General features: G+C 38.0%; 1 protein-coding gene across 6 annotated transcripts in view; it reads left to right on the top strand.

The window, feature by feature from the left end:
* Positions 1-13,338, top strand: part of THADA (THADA armadillo repeat containing) — a 330,140-nt gene that overhangs the window by 52,082 nt on the left and 264,720 nt on the right. For 5 of the 6 annotated variants that reach the window (XM_020878085.2, XM_020878083.2, XM_020878086.2 and 2 more), the window contains exons 20-21: positions 2,210-2,368; positions 3,762-3,919. In XM_020878085.2, the coding sequence (XP_020733744.2) occupies positions 2,210-2,368; positions 3,762-3,919 (317 nt within the window). The remainder of the gene's footprint in view (positions 1-2,209; positions 2,369-3,761; positions 3,920-13,338) is intronic. The other variant, XM_070477517.1, reaches the window with a different exon arrangement.

The raw sequence follows: 13,338 nt of genomic DNA, 5'->3' as shown, positions 1-13,338 counted from the left end.
CCAGGGAAACCCCAAACCAATAATAATATAGAACAATTATAGCAGTATACTATAGTAAAAGTTAGGTGGACGTGGTCTCTCTTTCTCTCAAAATATCTTACTGTACTGAGCTCACCCCTTCTTATGATAATGTGAGATGATAAAATGCCTGTGTGATGAGGTGAAATGAGATGAACGGCATGCGCATTGTGACTCACTGTTGCTGCTGCTGCTGTTCAGTCACTTCAGTCGTGGTTATCACTACTGACCACTTGGTGATACATCAGGAGGATTACCTGTATCAGTGTTCCTGGATCATCAAGCCCTGACAATGTTGATGGTTGGATGTCAGCTTGCACATGATGTTGATGATTGAGGATCCTAGGTGGAATGAAGATGAGATTTCATCATCCTATTCAGGACGGCATGCAGTTTAAAACTTGTGATTTCTTTATTTTTGATATTTTCCATATAATATTTTCAGATCATGGTTGACCAAGGATAACTGAAACCTGGATAAGGGAGCGGATTACTGGACCCATACTACAACAGGCCAGAAGTGGTTGACTGTTAAGGATATATACTAAGAAAGTGTTCTTTTGAACACGTAGAAAATCATGAAGTAGATTTGTATTTCATGTTGAAATAAAGTTGGGGAGTGCATTTTGGAAAATACACTGAGTATATCATAAGCACACACTGAATTATATAATACTTTGCACTGGTAATGAACTTAGAGTTGTGTGCTTGCATAGAAAATGTTACATTTTGTTGTTTACTGAAAATGAGCTGGCAGATTGGTGATGGTTTATGATGTGTGTGTGTGTGCTCAGTCGTGTCCGATTCTTTGTGACCCCATGGACTATAGCCTGCCAGATGCCTCTGTCCATGGGATTTCCCAGGCAAGAATACTGGAGTGGGGTGCCATTTCCTTTGTCAGGGTATCTTCCCGATCCAGGGATTGAACCCATGTCTCTTACATCTCCTGCATTGTCAGGCATGTTTTTTACCAGCTGATACACCAGAGAAGCCCCAGTTTATGATACTGAGATACAGTTATAGATTTATTTTGGCTGATAGACTAAATACTAAGTGGTTTAGTTTTCCTGTTTAAGCAGTGCATAGGAATAAAGACCATCCAGTCTGATAGCTAATATTTGGATCAGGCAAGTACCAATATATTTTGGATGAGAAATTTGGAATGTCACCAATTATGGGTAGGGCCTTCAGAGTATGCTAAAATTCTGTTTGTTATAAAATATCTTCAACTTAAAAACTGTCTATAGTTTACTGACTTTTCCTTAATTTTGCATTTTCTTTTTTCCTCTGATTGTCTCCATTTTTCTTGTATCTTTCCCATGTTATCTACTGTGCATTCTGAATTCTTTGGTAAAAGTCTCCCCTGAATGCCGCAAAAATGAATGAGTAGGGCTCTTAAAATTTTACTCTGGTTATCCCTCTCTTTTTTCAAAGTGTATGAAATAGGTATACAGTAAATTCTCATTCTCTTGATTTGTTAATTAGTTTCCTGTTACCTGTTGTTATTTTCCTTAAAAAGTCTGAGCCTGGCTAGCGCTTTATTACCGAGTCATCCATAAATTCCTTCAGCCCATGTTACTGAACCTCTATGAGGCAGTTTCTGTTCTAGGCATTAGCAGCTCAACAGTGAACAAAGTCTTGCATTCATGGAGTTTACATTCCCTAGTCCAGTGAGTGCTTACAAAATAAAAATGAAGTTAAATATAAGAGTAGGACTGTAAATCTTACTTAGATAGCAGTATATTGCATATGCATCTCAAAGTCAGTTATGGAGTTTTTATGATATTCCTGGGCTAGAAAAGATCGTTTTTGTAGGTGATGGGGTTTCTTACCTGTTAAAGAAAATTCATTGAAGTGTATTGCTCTTCCTTCATGTTTGAGTGCTGTGTTTAAGATTCTTAGACAGCACTAAGAAAAGTCATGTCAGATGGCAGCTTTTGTCTGTGGACAGTTTCTGTTGTGTTTTTTGGTCCAATCTTCACCCTACTTAAAATATTCACTGTATTTTAAAAGTACATTCAAGTATCATGAAGACTTTATAAAAATAATTTTTACATTATCCATCCTGTGAGTCCCTTCTTATAGTGCTAATCATCAAGAGTTAAAAGTTACAAAATTTTTGAGGGCAAATGACCCTCAAAGGATTTGATATGGAACTGGGGTTTTATGTAATCTTGTCTTTCTCCCTTAGAGTCAGCAAGCCGCTTGCACAGGATTCTGAATGAGATTCAGCCACGAGATACTAATGATTATTTCAGTCAAGCCAAAATATTGAGAGAATGTGGTAGCTTTGATTTAGAGGACTTGAGTGTCAGTGTACCGAATATTGATACTTCTGCAGAAATCAAAGGTATATGTAAAATCAGTACTGGAGTCAATATTTAAGTGACAAAATGTGCAAAATGCTCTTTTCCTGTAGTAAATCAGGCACTGCAGATGTATGCAGGACTGTTGAGAAAATAAGGTCTTTTTTGAGCTTATAATGATTTATTTTGGGGAATGAGTTTATGAAACTTTTACCAGAAATTGGTGTGCTCCAGTCCAGTGTATAAGGTGCTTCAACAAAAAGCCTTTGAGTCCTGAAACCTCTCTTGACAGCCAGGTGATGTAGGAACAGTGATGTACAGTGAATTTGGGTTTGGGCAGCAGTCTGCTCCTCCCAGCAGTATGGTCTGATGCTGTGAGCGTCCTTATAGTCAGTCAGGCAGCCTTTTAAAGGAAACAAATTTGTGACTTATTAAAATGTGAGCTACTCTTTTGCACCAGGACTTCAGAATTCGAATTCTTACTGTTTGTTTTCTCAGTTATTCTTTTATAATTTTCTTTAATGCTATAAAAAGTTATCAGAAGCAGTAATATCTTACTAGTTTATAATATATTCTACATTCTCCACTAGATGGGGATATTGTCTTGTAAAAATCTCTCTAATTTTTAAAAAAATTATATAAATGTATGTTGTAATTGTTTCAAATAATACAGAGGTAAATGAGAGCTAAAAACAAATTAATTTCGTTTTTTTTTCATTTCCTTATTTCCTCTCCAATCCTACTTCTTCCCTTCTTAGTGTATATGTTTCAGGCCTATTTGATGTATTTAAGTGTATGTATGGACAAATTATCCTTTGAGTTTAGCAGACTTTTAAAAGACAAAAGGGATTATGTTAAAGAGATTATCTTGTTAACTTACCTTTTAAATTTAATAGTTTGTTTTGGATTTTTTTTTAATGTCAGTACAAAAATATTCCTAAAGCTAGAAAAAGAGAGTAAAGATTATAGCTAATCAACTATGGAATTTAAGTATATTTAGAAAGATAATTTGTCTATTCCTTTGAAAAGAAAGTCATAATCCTATTCTTCTACTGATATAGCAACCACCCCCACTGAAACAAATAGTAAAGTATATTTATTATAGTCATATTTTATGGATGACTGAAAGGCGGAAAGAGTTGATTCCATTAATTTCCAAAAGTTAGAGTTTGGTTTTAGAATACTGCTGTTTTTTATTTTTCAATTTACCTTGAATATAGTTATATTAAAGAAAATAGTTAGAGGGTGATGCCAACCCATCGCACATGCCCAGCAAGTGTTAGTTATTTTCTCCTGAATAAATATAGCATATGACAAATTGGTTTGTTCAAACAGATTATTCTTGGGGAAATCATGAATAAGCTTGTTCTAAGAAACCTGGGTTGTGAGTAATCAAGTGTCTAGTGTTGCAATAGTTTTTTTGTTTTTTTTTTTAAGGTAAAGAAGGAAAAACATGTGACGTAACCGCTCAGATGGTGCTGGTGTGTTGCTGGAGAAGCATGAAGGAAGTTGCTTTACTCCTGGGCTCTCTGTGCCAGCTTCTGCCCACGCGGCCTGCGCCAGGGGCTCCTGTTGGATTGTTGACGGTGGAGCAGGTAGGGTAGACGTTGATTCCACTTGTATAATCTCTGGTCAAAGCATATATCCCAAACTTTTATTTATAACCCAACTTAAACAAATTTTTTGGAAACATTTTTCTTGAATAAAATCTTACAGATGTCAACCAAAGAAGGTTCACTAACGTGTAGAAATTGGAAAAAGAAAAAAAAGAAAGAAAAAAAAAAAAGAAATTGGACCTTGCAATATATTTCCACACTTTGGCGTTTTTAGAAATGTTTTTATTTTTCTAAGTTATATAAATAATGATAGCTCTTACCTCACTTTTGACTTCAGTATTATCATTTGAATTTTTGTTTCTCCATTGAATACACACAAACTTCAAATTTAAATGAAATCGTCTGTTTAGTAAAACTCCACAAACCTCTTAAATTTTGGAAAGAAAAAAAAATATACACATATAGGTTAATTATGGATCTCATGGTTCCCTCTACATTGATGATAAAGTTATATAGTTATTTTGGTTTTTTTGGCTGACTTTTATTTTAAGACCACAAAGTTAGTTTACCATCTGGGACTGTTCAAGGAACTTGAGTGCAGTGTTTACAAGAAATTAGCTTACCACAAGCATTTCATTTGGAAATATTTTAGATTTATTAGATTTCTGTTTTTAATTGATTCCCTCTTCCTTTCCATATGGTTTCAACAAATCCATTTCCCACCATTTTCCAGCAAAGATATATAACATGTACTTTCATTTTTAACCTTTTTCAAATAAAGATAATTTTTCCCGTAGGGTGTTACGACATCTAAGAACAAAACAAATATTGTAGTATGCTAATACTGATTATTTCTGTAATAACCATGTGACCAGTACCATGGAAATAATTCTAATATTTTTATTCTCACACTCGCTGTGGCTAATGTGCTCGCATCTGGTTAACAGCTGGGCATGTGATGTTGCAAGGCTCTGAGATGGAGAGCGGCGAAGGGGAACAGGACACTGCCGGCTTCATCATGTTCCGTATTCTCTTCCAAATCAAATAGGCGTTAGTGTCCTTGCATTACTTGCAGTCCTTGCTGGTGACTGGCTAGAGTGCCAATGCCAACATCTTTGCTGAGGAATCCAGCTATGATTAATGATTACTTCACTGATGTTCACCATCTCACTAAGAAGTAAACATGGGCTAGAGCCCCTTGACTTCTCAGCTTTTCAAGGACAAGTTAAAACATCTAGTTTTGGGGTTTGTTGGCCTGTGTTTTAAAAAAGGAAAATTAAGGGAAACACTGTTTTACTTTTACTGTAACTGAGAAAGACCTGAAAGCTTCCTGTGAAAATCATTTTGACTTGACACCTTTTGTAGGACATCCAAGTCTTATGAAGTTATGTGGGATATCCAGGTTAAAACTGGGAATTAATTTTTAAAAATTGGAAAATAATATAAAATAGACAAGATGTTTGTGACAGCAACAACAACAACAAAGAGAGGCTGTTACAAACCAAAGAACCCTTCTGATAACTGTTTTCTTGAATAAGAAATAGAATCCTGTTTTCCCATGAAATATTCATTTCCATTCTAATGAGGTCTGGTCATTTCTCCATGTTGCCATTCACATGGTGACCCCACAAATATTTAATGACTGAGTGAGTGACCAAGAGTGTATATGATAGCACTGTTCTGACATTGAAACCCTGCCCTCTTTGGAAAACTTGAATCTTGATCACCTTCAATTTTACTAAAAAAATTAAAATGCTCCTATAAGTGTGGGAGCATTTAGACAATGAACTCTAAAGTCACCAAGAAATTAGCGTTATTTGTATTAGAGAGGATTCCTGCTTTTAAATGTAAAATTTTGTTCCATGAAATTCCTTTAAACATACTCCCATGTACTAAGTACTTTTAAGAATTAAAAATATAAACTACAGAGAAGAATGTAGTTTGCATTGGAATGACAGGACCAGGCCTAGGGAGTCTACCTTCCTTCCGAGAGCATAGATACCCTAGTGTCACTGGATCTCCTGGGCACATAGTGGCAAAGCTACAGATTTAAGAATCAACAGTGTAGGTGAATGTTACTGCAGGAGACCTGCAGAGACAAAGGTAGTGAAGTGACTTGCAGACAGAATGCTGTTTGTTTGGGGTGAAAATTGGGAATTTGGATTTCTTACTCCTGAGAATCATAAAAACCATGATCTGCTTTTTTCTCAATGGATGAGGGAAGCTGTTCTATAGATCCTGAAATATTCATGTTCAGCCCTGATGCTTCTCTTGTTCCCCACTCACCCTTCACTCTTGAAAAAGTAATAGGATTCCATTCAGTCAGTCAGTCAGTCAGTTCAGTCGCTCAGTTGTGTCTGACTCTTTGCAACCTCATGAATCGCAGCACGCCAGGCCTCCCTGTCCATCACCAACTCCTGGAGTTTACTCAAACTCGTGTCCATCGAGCCGGTGATGCCATCCAGCCATCTCATCCTCTATCGTCCCCTTCTCCTCCTGCCCCCAATCCCTCCCAGCATCAGGGTCTTTTCCAATGAGTCAACTCTTTGCATGAGGTGGCCAAAGTATTGGAGTTTCAGCTTTAGCATCCAATGAACACCCAGGACTGATCTCCTTCAGGATGGACTGGTTGGATCTCCTTGCAGTCCAAGGGACTCTTCAAGAGTCTTTTCCAACACCATAGTTCAAAAGCATCAATTCTTTGGTGCTCAGCTTTCTTCATAGTCCAACTCTCACATCCATACATGACCACTGGAAAAACCATAGCCTTGACTAGACCCCATTACAGCTGGGAATTTGAGGTCTCACATGTAGATGGCAGGCTGGATTTCTTTTGGAAATTCAGCTCCTTGAAGCCCATCCTGATTTGACAGCCCTTTGTTAAAGGGTGACAACTTCAGTCCCCCATGCATAAAGATACTTTTTACAGGCCAGCAGGTAGTGAAACTCCAACTTGGGGATTTTTGCGCTATTCGAGGAGAGGACCTGGTACTTGTTTATAATTCTGAGTATATAATTCACAGACTTCTCACTGGAAGGATCACAGAGATGATATTATCCAGCTCCCTTGCCCAAGGGGAGACTGAAGCCTTTGGATGTTACCTCGTTTGCCCAAGATCACAAAGCTGGTTTGTGGCAACTCTGGGATAGGAACCCAATTCTTCTGCTTCCCAGCCCGTGTTCAGACACGATACAGTGCCACCTTTGTTCTGCATGGCTCATTTAATCTTTCTTTAAATTTAATTTTCCCAGCTTCCCATAGCCAACCAGATTTTTGCAAGTAGTGGGTAGTCAGGTAACTTGCCACTGGAGTTTTAGGCAAATGAGCCTTCCCTAGATGACTGGTTATGAAGCAGTGTGTCCTCCACGACTTCAGCAAGAGGAAAATGAGTTCATTCAGAGGCACGTCTGACCTTCCTCCTGCGCTGTAATCATGAAATGAAAGGTTCTTTCATAAGGTCCCTGTCCAAGAGGCAGAGATAAAACCAGCTTTGAGGGATGTAAGTCGAGACCCTCAAAGAGTGAGCAGCGCATGCAACCTTATCTTACCACTTCCTGACTGGTTTGTGTCTGGGCTTTGAGCTGGAAGCTTTGCTTGATACATTGTTGGTCCTCTTTCCATGGGATATTGGATACCAAGTGCCCACTGATTTTCTTAAACAACTTCCTCTACCTGGGCCATCAGTTCATCTGTTTATATACTTCTCCTAATACTCCTAAAAAGAAGCTTCTGGGTAGAATTTTTTTTTTTTTAATATCTGCTTTACCCTTTCTAGTAATTATTGCCCCAGAAATCACATGAATAAAAATAATTACCAGTTAGAACTATTAGAAATTGGCAATTTAAAGAACTCCTACTTCAGATGCTGTTGTAATTTTCATAATGTACGTGGCTAACTAGGTTTATACATTTCCTCAATGCCTCTTGTTTCTGTTTTAGTTTTCGTTAATGAACTATAAATGGGATGTATGTTTATTCATATTCATCAGTCTTCAAGAGATTGCTTCTGTGTTTTCTTCTACCAAAGTTTAGTTTTTAGAAATCAGTTCAAAGTATTTATTGAACTGAACTGAATGCAGGCTACACGGTTATGTTACTGGGATGTGAAGTTGAGCATGGAATCACATCATTTAGTCAACTATATATTGACTGCCTTACTACATGAGTTGTGGCAACATTAATTAATATAATATATGGTTCTCTGACTTCAAAGGGCTTAGAAGTGTAGTAAGAGATTCAAGACAGAATTTCATTTCAGAAAGTCAGACTGAAGGGCAACTGTTAAAGTGGCACATAGTTAAGAATTTGCCAGAAGACAAAGAATAAACATTCTGATGGGAGGATGCCTGAATACCAGGAAACCATCATCTTTGTTATCATTATGTAGGAGGACAATGTTTGGGCTTTGAAGAAATCCCAGGTGTTAGTAAGAAATCACAATGGTAGAGAATGTCCAGTGTAAAACGTTATCTTACTGTACTACAAACTTTTATGAACTATTCCATTTAACCAAAATGGAATTAGGAACTCCTGTTGACATTCCTAAGGTTATAAGAAGTGGCTGTGTCTTAAAGTAAAATTGAAGGTTTGAATGAATGTGTGTGTTAATCACTCTGTCATGTCTGACTCTTTGCGACCCCAGGGATTGTAGCCCACCAGGCTCCTCAGTTTATGGGATTCTCCAAGCAAAAATACCAGAGTGGGTAGCCATTTCCTTCTCCAGGGGATCTTCCTGACCCAGGAATTGAAACCAGGTCTCCCCCGTTGCAGGCAGATTCTTTACCATCTGAGCCACCAGGGATACCCTAAGAATACTAGAGCGGGTGGCCATTCCCTTCTCCAGGGGATCTTCCTGACCCAGGGATCAAACTTGGGTCTCTCACACTGCAGGCAGATTCTTTACCATCTGAGCCACCAGGGAAGGTCTAGGGAAATCAATTAAGGTTTTAGGAATTAAGTCTCACTACCTCTTGACACAGAATAAAAACAGAAATTGACATTTAGCACTATTGCTTGCTACTCTCTGCCAGGTACTCTGCTAAATGCTTATATGCATAATCTCATTTATTTCTTAGAATAATCCTGTGAAGTAGGTTCTAGTTTTATCCCCATTTCACAGATGAGGGAACTCTGTTACATAATTAGCTTGTATTGATAAGGAAGCTGAGTAGGGTTCCTAAACCCAGACCTCTTGTCTCCAGAATCCCAGCTCTTGACCACTGTACATGCTCTTTGTAGAAATGTCCCACCTGTATATTTGAATCTGTTTTGGCCTTTCTAACTTGTAGTGAAGGGAATTAGCTTTTATTTTTCTACTGTATTTCTCTCTACTATTTAGATAAAGAACAAATGAAAAATGTATTTACATTTGTCCTTTGTGGAGTTCATGCTTTACATGAGCATTTATGTTGCTTCTCTGTTTAGTCCATTGTTGAATTACAGGTTCCTAGAGATGTGGCATGTCCCCTGTGGAAATTTACACCCTGTAAATCCATAAAGCATGTTAATTTCTCTATAGAAGTAGGTTTTATGGAAAGTTAGAACCAGAATACATGAAACTTTAAAAGATAGTGTTGTTCAGTCACTAAGTTGTTCTGACTTTTTGCTACCCCATGGACTGCAGCACATCAGGCTTCCCTGTCCTTCCCTATCTCCCAGAGTTTGCTCAAACTCAAGTCCATTGAGTCAGTGATGTCATCCGGCCATCTCATCCTCTGTCATCCCCCTCTCTTCCTGCCTTCAGTCTTTCCCAGCATCAGGGTCTTTTCCAGTGAGTTGGCTGTTTGCATCAGGTGGCCAAAGTATTGAAACTTCAGCTTCAGCATCAGTCCTCCCAATGAATATTCAGGGATGATTTCCTTTAGGATTGACTGTTTTGACCTTCTTGCTGTCCAAGGGACTCTCAAGAGTCTTCTCCAGCCCCACAGTTCAAAAGCATCAATTCTTTGGCACTCAGCCTTCTTTATGATCTAACTCTCACATCCATACATGACTATTGGAAAAACCATAGCTTTGACTATACGGACCTTTGTTGGCAAAGTGATGTCTCTCCTTTTTAACACACTGTTTAGGTTTGTCATAGCTTTTCTTTGGTGACCAAAACCATCCCCCAAAGAGCTAGTGACTAGAATCTAATTTTAAGATTAGAAATAAGTGGCCTTTGAAAAAATTTTTATTGATACTTTAATTCCCTTCCAAAAAGTCTGAGATATGTATTATTCATTAAGAAAATATTTTATAAAGACATCATCCATGGTAAAAGAAATGTTTTGAGGCTTTCTGGGTAGCCCAGTGGTAAAGAATCCTCCTGCACTGCAGGAGACACAGGTTTGATCCCGGTCTGGTAAGATCCCACATGCCACGGAGCAGCTAAGCCCGTGTACCATAACTATTGAGCCTGTGCTCTAAAGCCTCGGAGCCACAACTGATGAAGCCGGTGTGCCCTGGAGCCTGTACTCTGCAACAGAAGAAGCTGGTGCACTAGGTCCCGCTCCCCGCAATTAGAGGAAAGCCCGTGTAGTAATGAAGACCCAGCACAGCACAAAAAATAAAAATAAAAAAGAAAGAAATGTTTTTGTGAACTTTAAATAGGAGGTTGGCATCAAATAGATTAAAAGACAATCAACGTGAACTTTCAGAGGACCGTTTCATTGTTTTAATTAAATTAAAAAATTCTTTTTCTGATTCTACTATTGTTGTAAGTTTCTGCAGAGTTAAATATGTTCCCTGTACTCTGTTCATCCAAGGGAAGGCTTGGCTCCTTTTCCTTGTCTAGCTACTCATGGACCACGTTGCCAGGTTGACCCCTCCCACTCCTTGTGTGATAGGTACATCCCTACCTGGCAAGCCTGTCTTCTTCCACTGTTTTCTAGCATGAAACCTTGAGGCCATTCAGTTAGGTTTGCTATCAATCTCCTGTATAGTCTGTGTTCATTCATATAAAAAGACCCCATGAAGTATCTGGGAGGTAACAGGTACTTAATAAGTGTTTGTTCATTCATTCTTATATCCCAGCTCTTTCTCATGTTAGTTATCTTTTCATATTGATTCACCCAAGTATAACCTGTTTAAAGTCTAGCCTTTAATCTTCAGTTCAGTTCAGGTGCTCAGTTGTGTCCAACTCTTTGTGACCCCAAGGACCGCAGCACACCAGCCTTCCCTTCCCATCAACAACTCCCAGAGCCTGCTCAAACTCATGTCCATAGATGACATCCAACCATCTCATCCTCTTTCTCCTGCTTCTCCTGCCTTCAGTCTTTCCCAGCATCCAGATCTTTTCCAGTGGGTCAGTTCTTCACATCAAGCCATTAATCGTACTGTAATAATTTATTTCAATGTAAAAAGAACTTTCATTTCTTAGTACAGTTAAGCTCCTGGTAGGTACCATCCAGCATATTGGTTTTCTCTGAACTGAAAGCCTTCTGAGGACAGACGTCTTGTTTTGTTCTTTGTCTCCCCAACACTGAGCTACTAAACATTTGACAGAGTTCTAAAGAAGTCCTTACTGTCTGACTAATAGAAATATACTCTCCTTAAAGGGAAAAATTCATATTAAACCTTGATATTACCTAGGTAGGTTTGTTGGGAAATTAAGTGCAAACTGAAATAAGAAAACCTGTCTACTTCTTACATATATCTTTAGAATCTCGTACTGTTTTCTAAGGCCTGGAGTACCTAGGGTTGAGAAGAGAGATCATCCACTTGTCTCATTCACTTTGAGGTCTTTGATTTTATTATATGCTTTTTGGTTTAGGCCCCTTTGAAGGGAATTAAGGTAAAGGAAGCAATGAACATCTGATCTTTTTTGAGAACTAGATTGTAAATCCACAGAGAAGCACTTTCCCGGTAACATTTATTTTCCTGAAGTATGTTTTAGTATCTGTAATATAAAAAAATTCAGGATATAGAGAGACCCGTCTCCATGACTTCCTGTTTTTATTTTTGTGCCTTGAAACACCTTCTTAGAAATCTTTAGTTTCTTGAGTAATGGAAATGATGGTCATAACCAGTTAAGTAACTGATGTTTCTTTTGGTCCTATTTTGTAAGGTTATTGAGCTACAGGTCTGTCTTGGGGGTTAAATGCAGATTTAGTGCTTGATAATTCTGTTCAAAATATACTCTGAAATTACATATTGAAGGTAAAATGATAAGGCTTACCTTGACAACTAGTGAAAGTCACTCAGTGGTGTCTGACTCTTTGCAACCCCATGGACTATACAGTCCATGGAATTCTCCAGGCCAGAATACTGGAGAGGGTAGCCTTTCCCTTCTCCAGGTGACAACTAGTAGTGTGTAGCTTATCAAAAATATTAAAAATTAGGGGTATCATCAGATCTTCACCTGAAAACTTTAGCTGAAGAGCACAACATGCCATTCTTTGATGATATTAAAATGTTTTAAACTTAAATAGATTTAAAACTTCTGTTGTAGCCTGCTGCTTTGGTTCTTTCTTGACCTCATGTCTGATTCTTATATCTCTAAATGTATCACCCATCTTTCTATAATTGTATATATTTTGAGTTTAGAATATGTCTTTACCTTTTCTCTGTTTGGAAGCCCATATGGAGTTGAACTGAATGGGTTTATGAGTTAAGGGCCTATGCTGAGCTTTTAGATTTTTTAACTCACTTTAATACACAATCTATGAGGCAAGTGCTATTGTTATTCCTAGTTTATAGATGAGGAGACTGAAGCAGTTGCCCATGGTCACATGTTTAACTGCTCTTTGTACTGTTTATCATCTCTAATGTGTGCAGAACACCAGTCACCGTACTAGGGTAGAAGTTGTTTCTGGATAAACATGTGTGAGCTCTTTGGGTTAAGCTTACTTTACACCGTTCTGTGACCTGCTGGGAAGACCTGGATCAAGAGGTACTGAGGTTGTATACAAAATCTTGATTTTCTAAAGCGGATCAGCTACCAAATCTTATGGTATAAAATTACAGTCAACCCATTCATTAACAGTTCATGCTGTAGAGAACCTCATCAGCAACTAATTGTCAACCATGTCTTCTTTAAAATACATTGTCGTATTTGTTAATTGTTTAAACTTGCATGGAGAAAGGCAGCACGTAGGAAAGCGATTGGGTAGCATACTGGAAAGCTCTGTGGTTCTGACTCAGAGTGAAGCCTGTCAATTTTTAGGAGGCCCTTTGCCCTAAATCTTGCATGGCCATTAACATTGTGTGTGTGTGTGTGTATAAAAAGGTAAGTTTTGGAAATTATAGTTTAGTAGGTTGGAGTTTTAGTTTGGGAAGATGAAAAATTCTATAGATAGATGGTGGTTGTGCAACAAAGTGAATATACTGAATGCCACTGTAGACCTAAAAATGGTTAAAATGGTAAATTTTATGTATATTTTAGCCATAATAGAAAAACATTTTTTGAAGAGGGAAAAAATAGGTAGTTATTTCACCTAGGCCTAGGTGAGTGAAGGGTGTCACTTTTTGTGGTTTG

The sequence above is a fragment of the Odocoileus virginianus genome, chromosome 2, assembly GCF_023699985.2.
Source record: "Odocoileus virginianus isolate 20LAN1187 ecotype Illinois chromosome 2, Ovbor_1.2, whole genome shotgun sequence".
NCBI lineage: Eukaryota > Metazoa > Chordata > Mammalia > Artiodactyla > Cervidae > Odocoileus > Odocoileus virginianus.
This window is presented reverse-complemented; position numbering and strand designations above follow the sequence as displayed.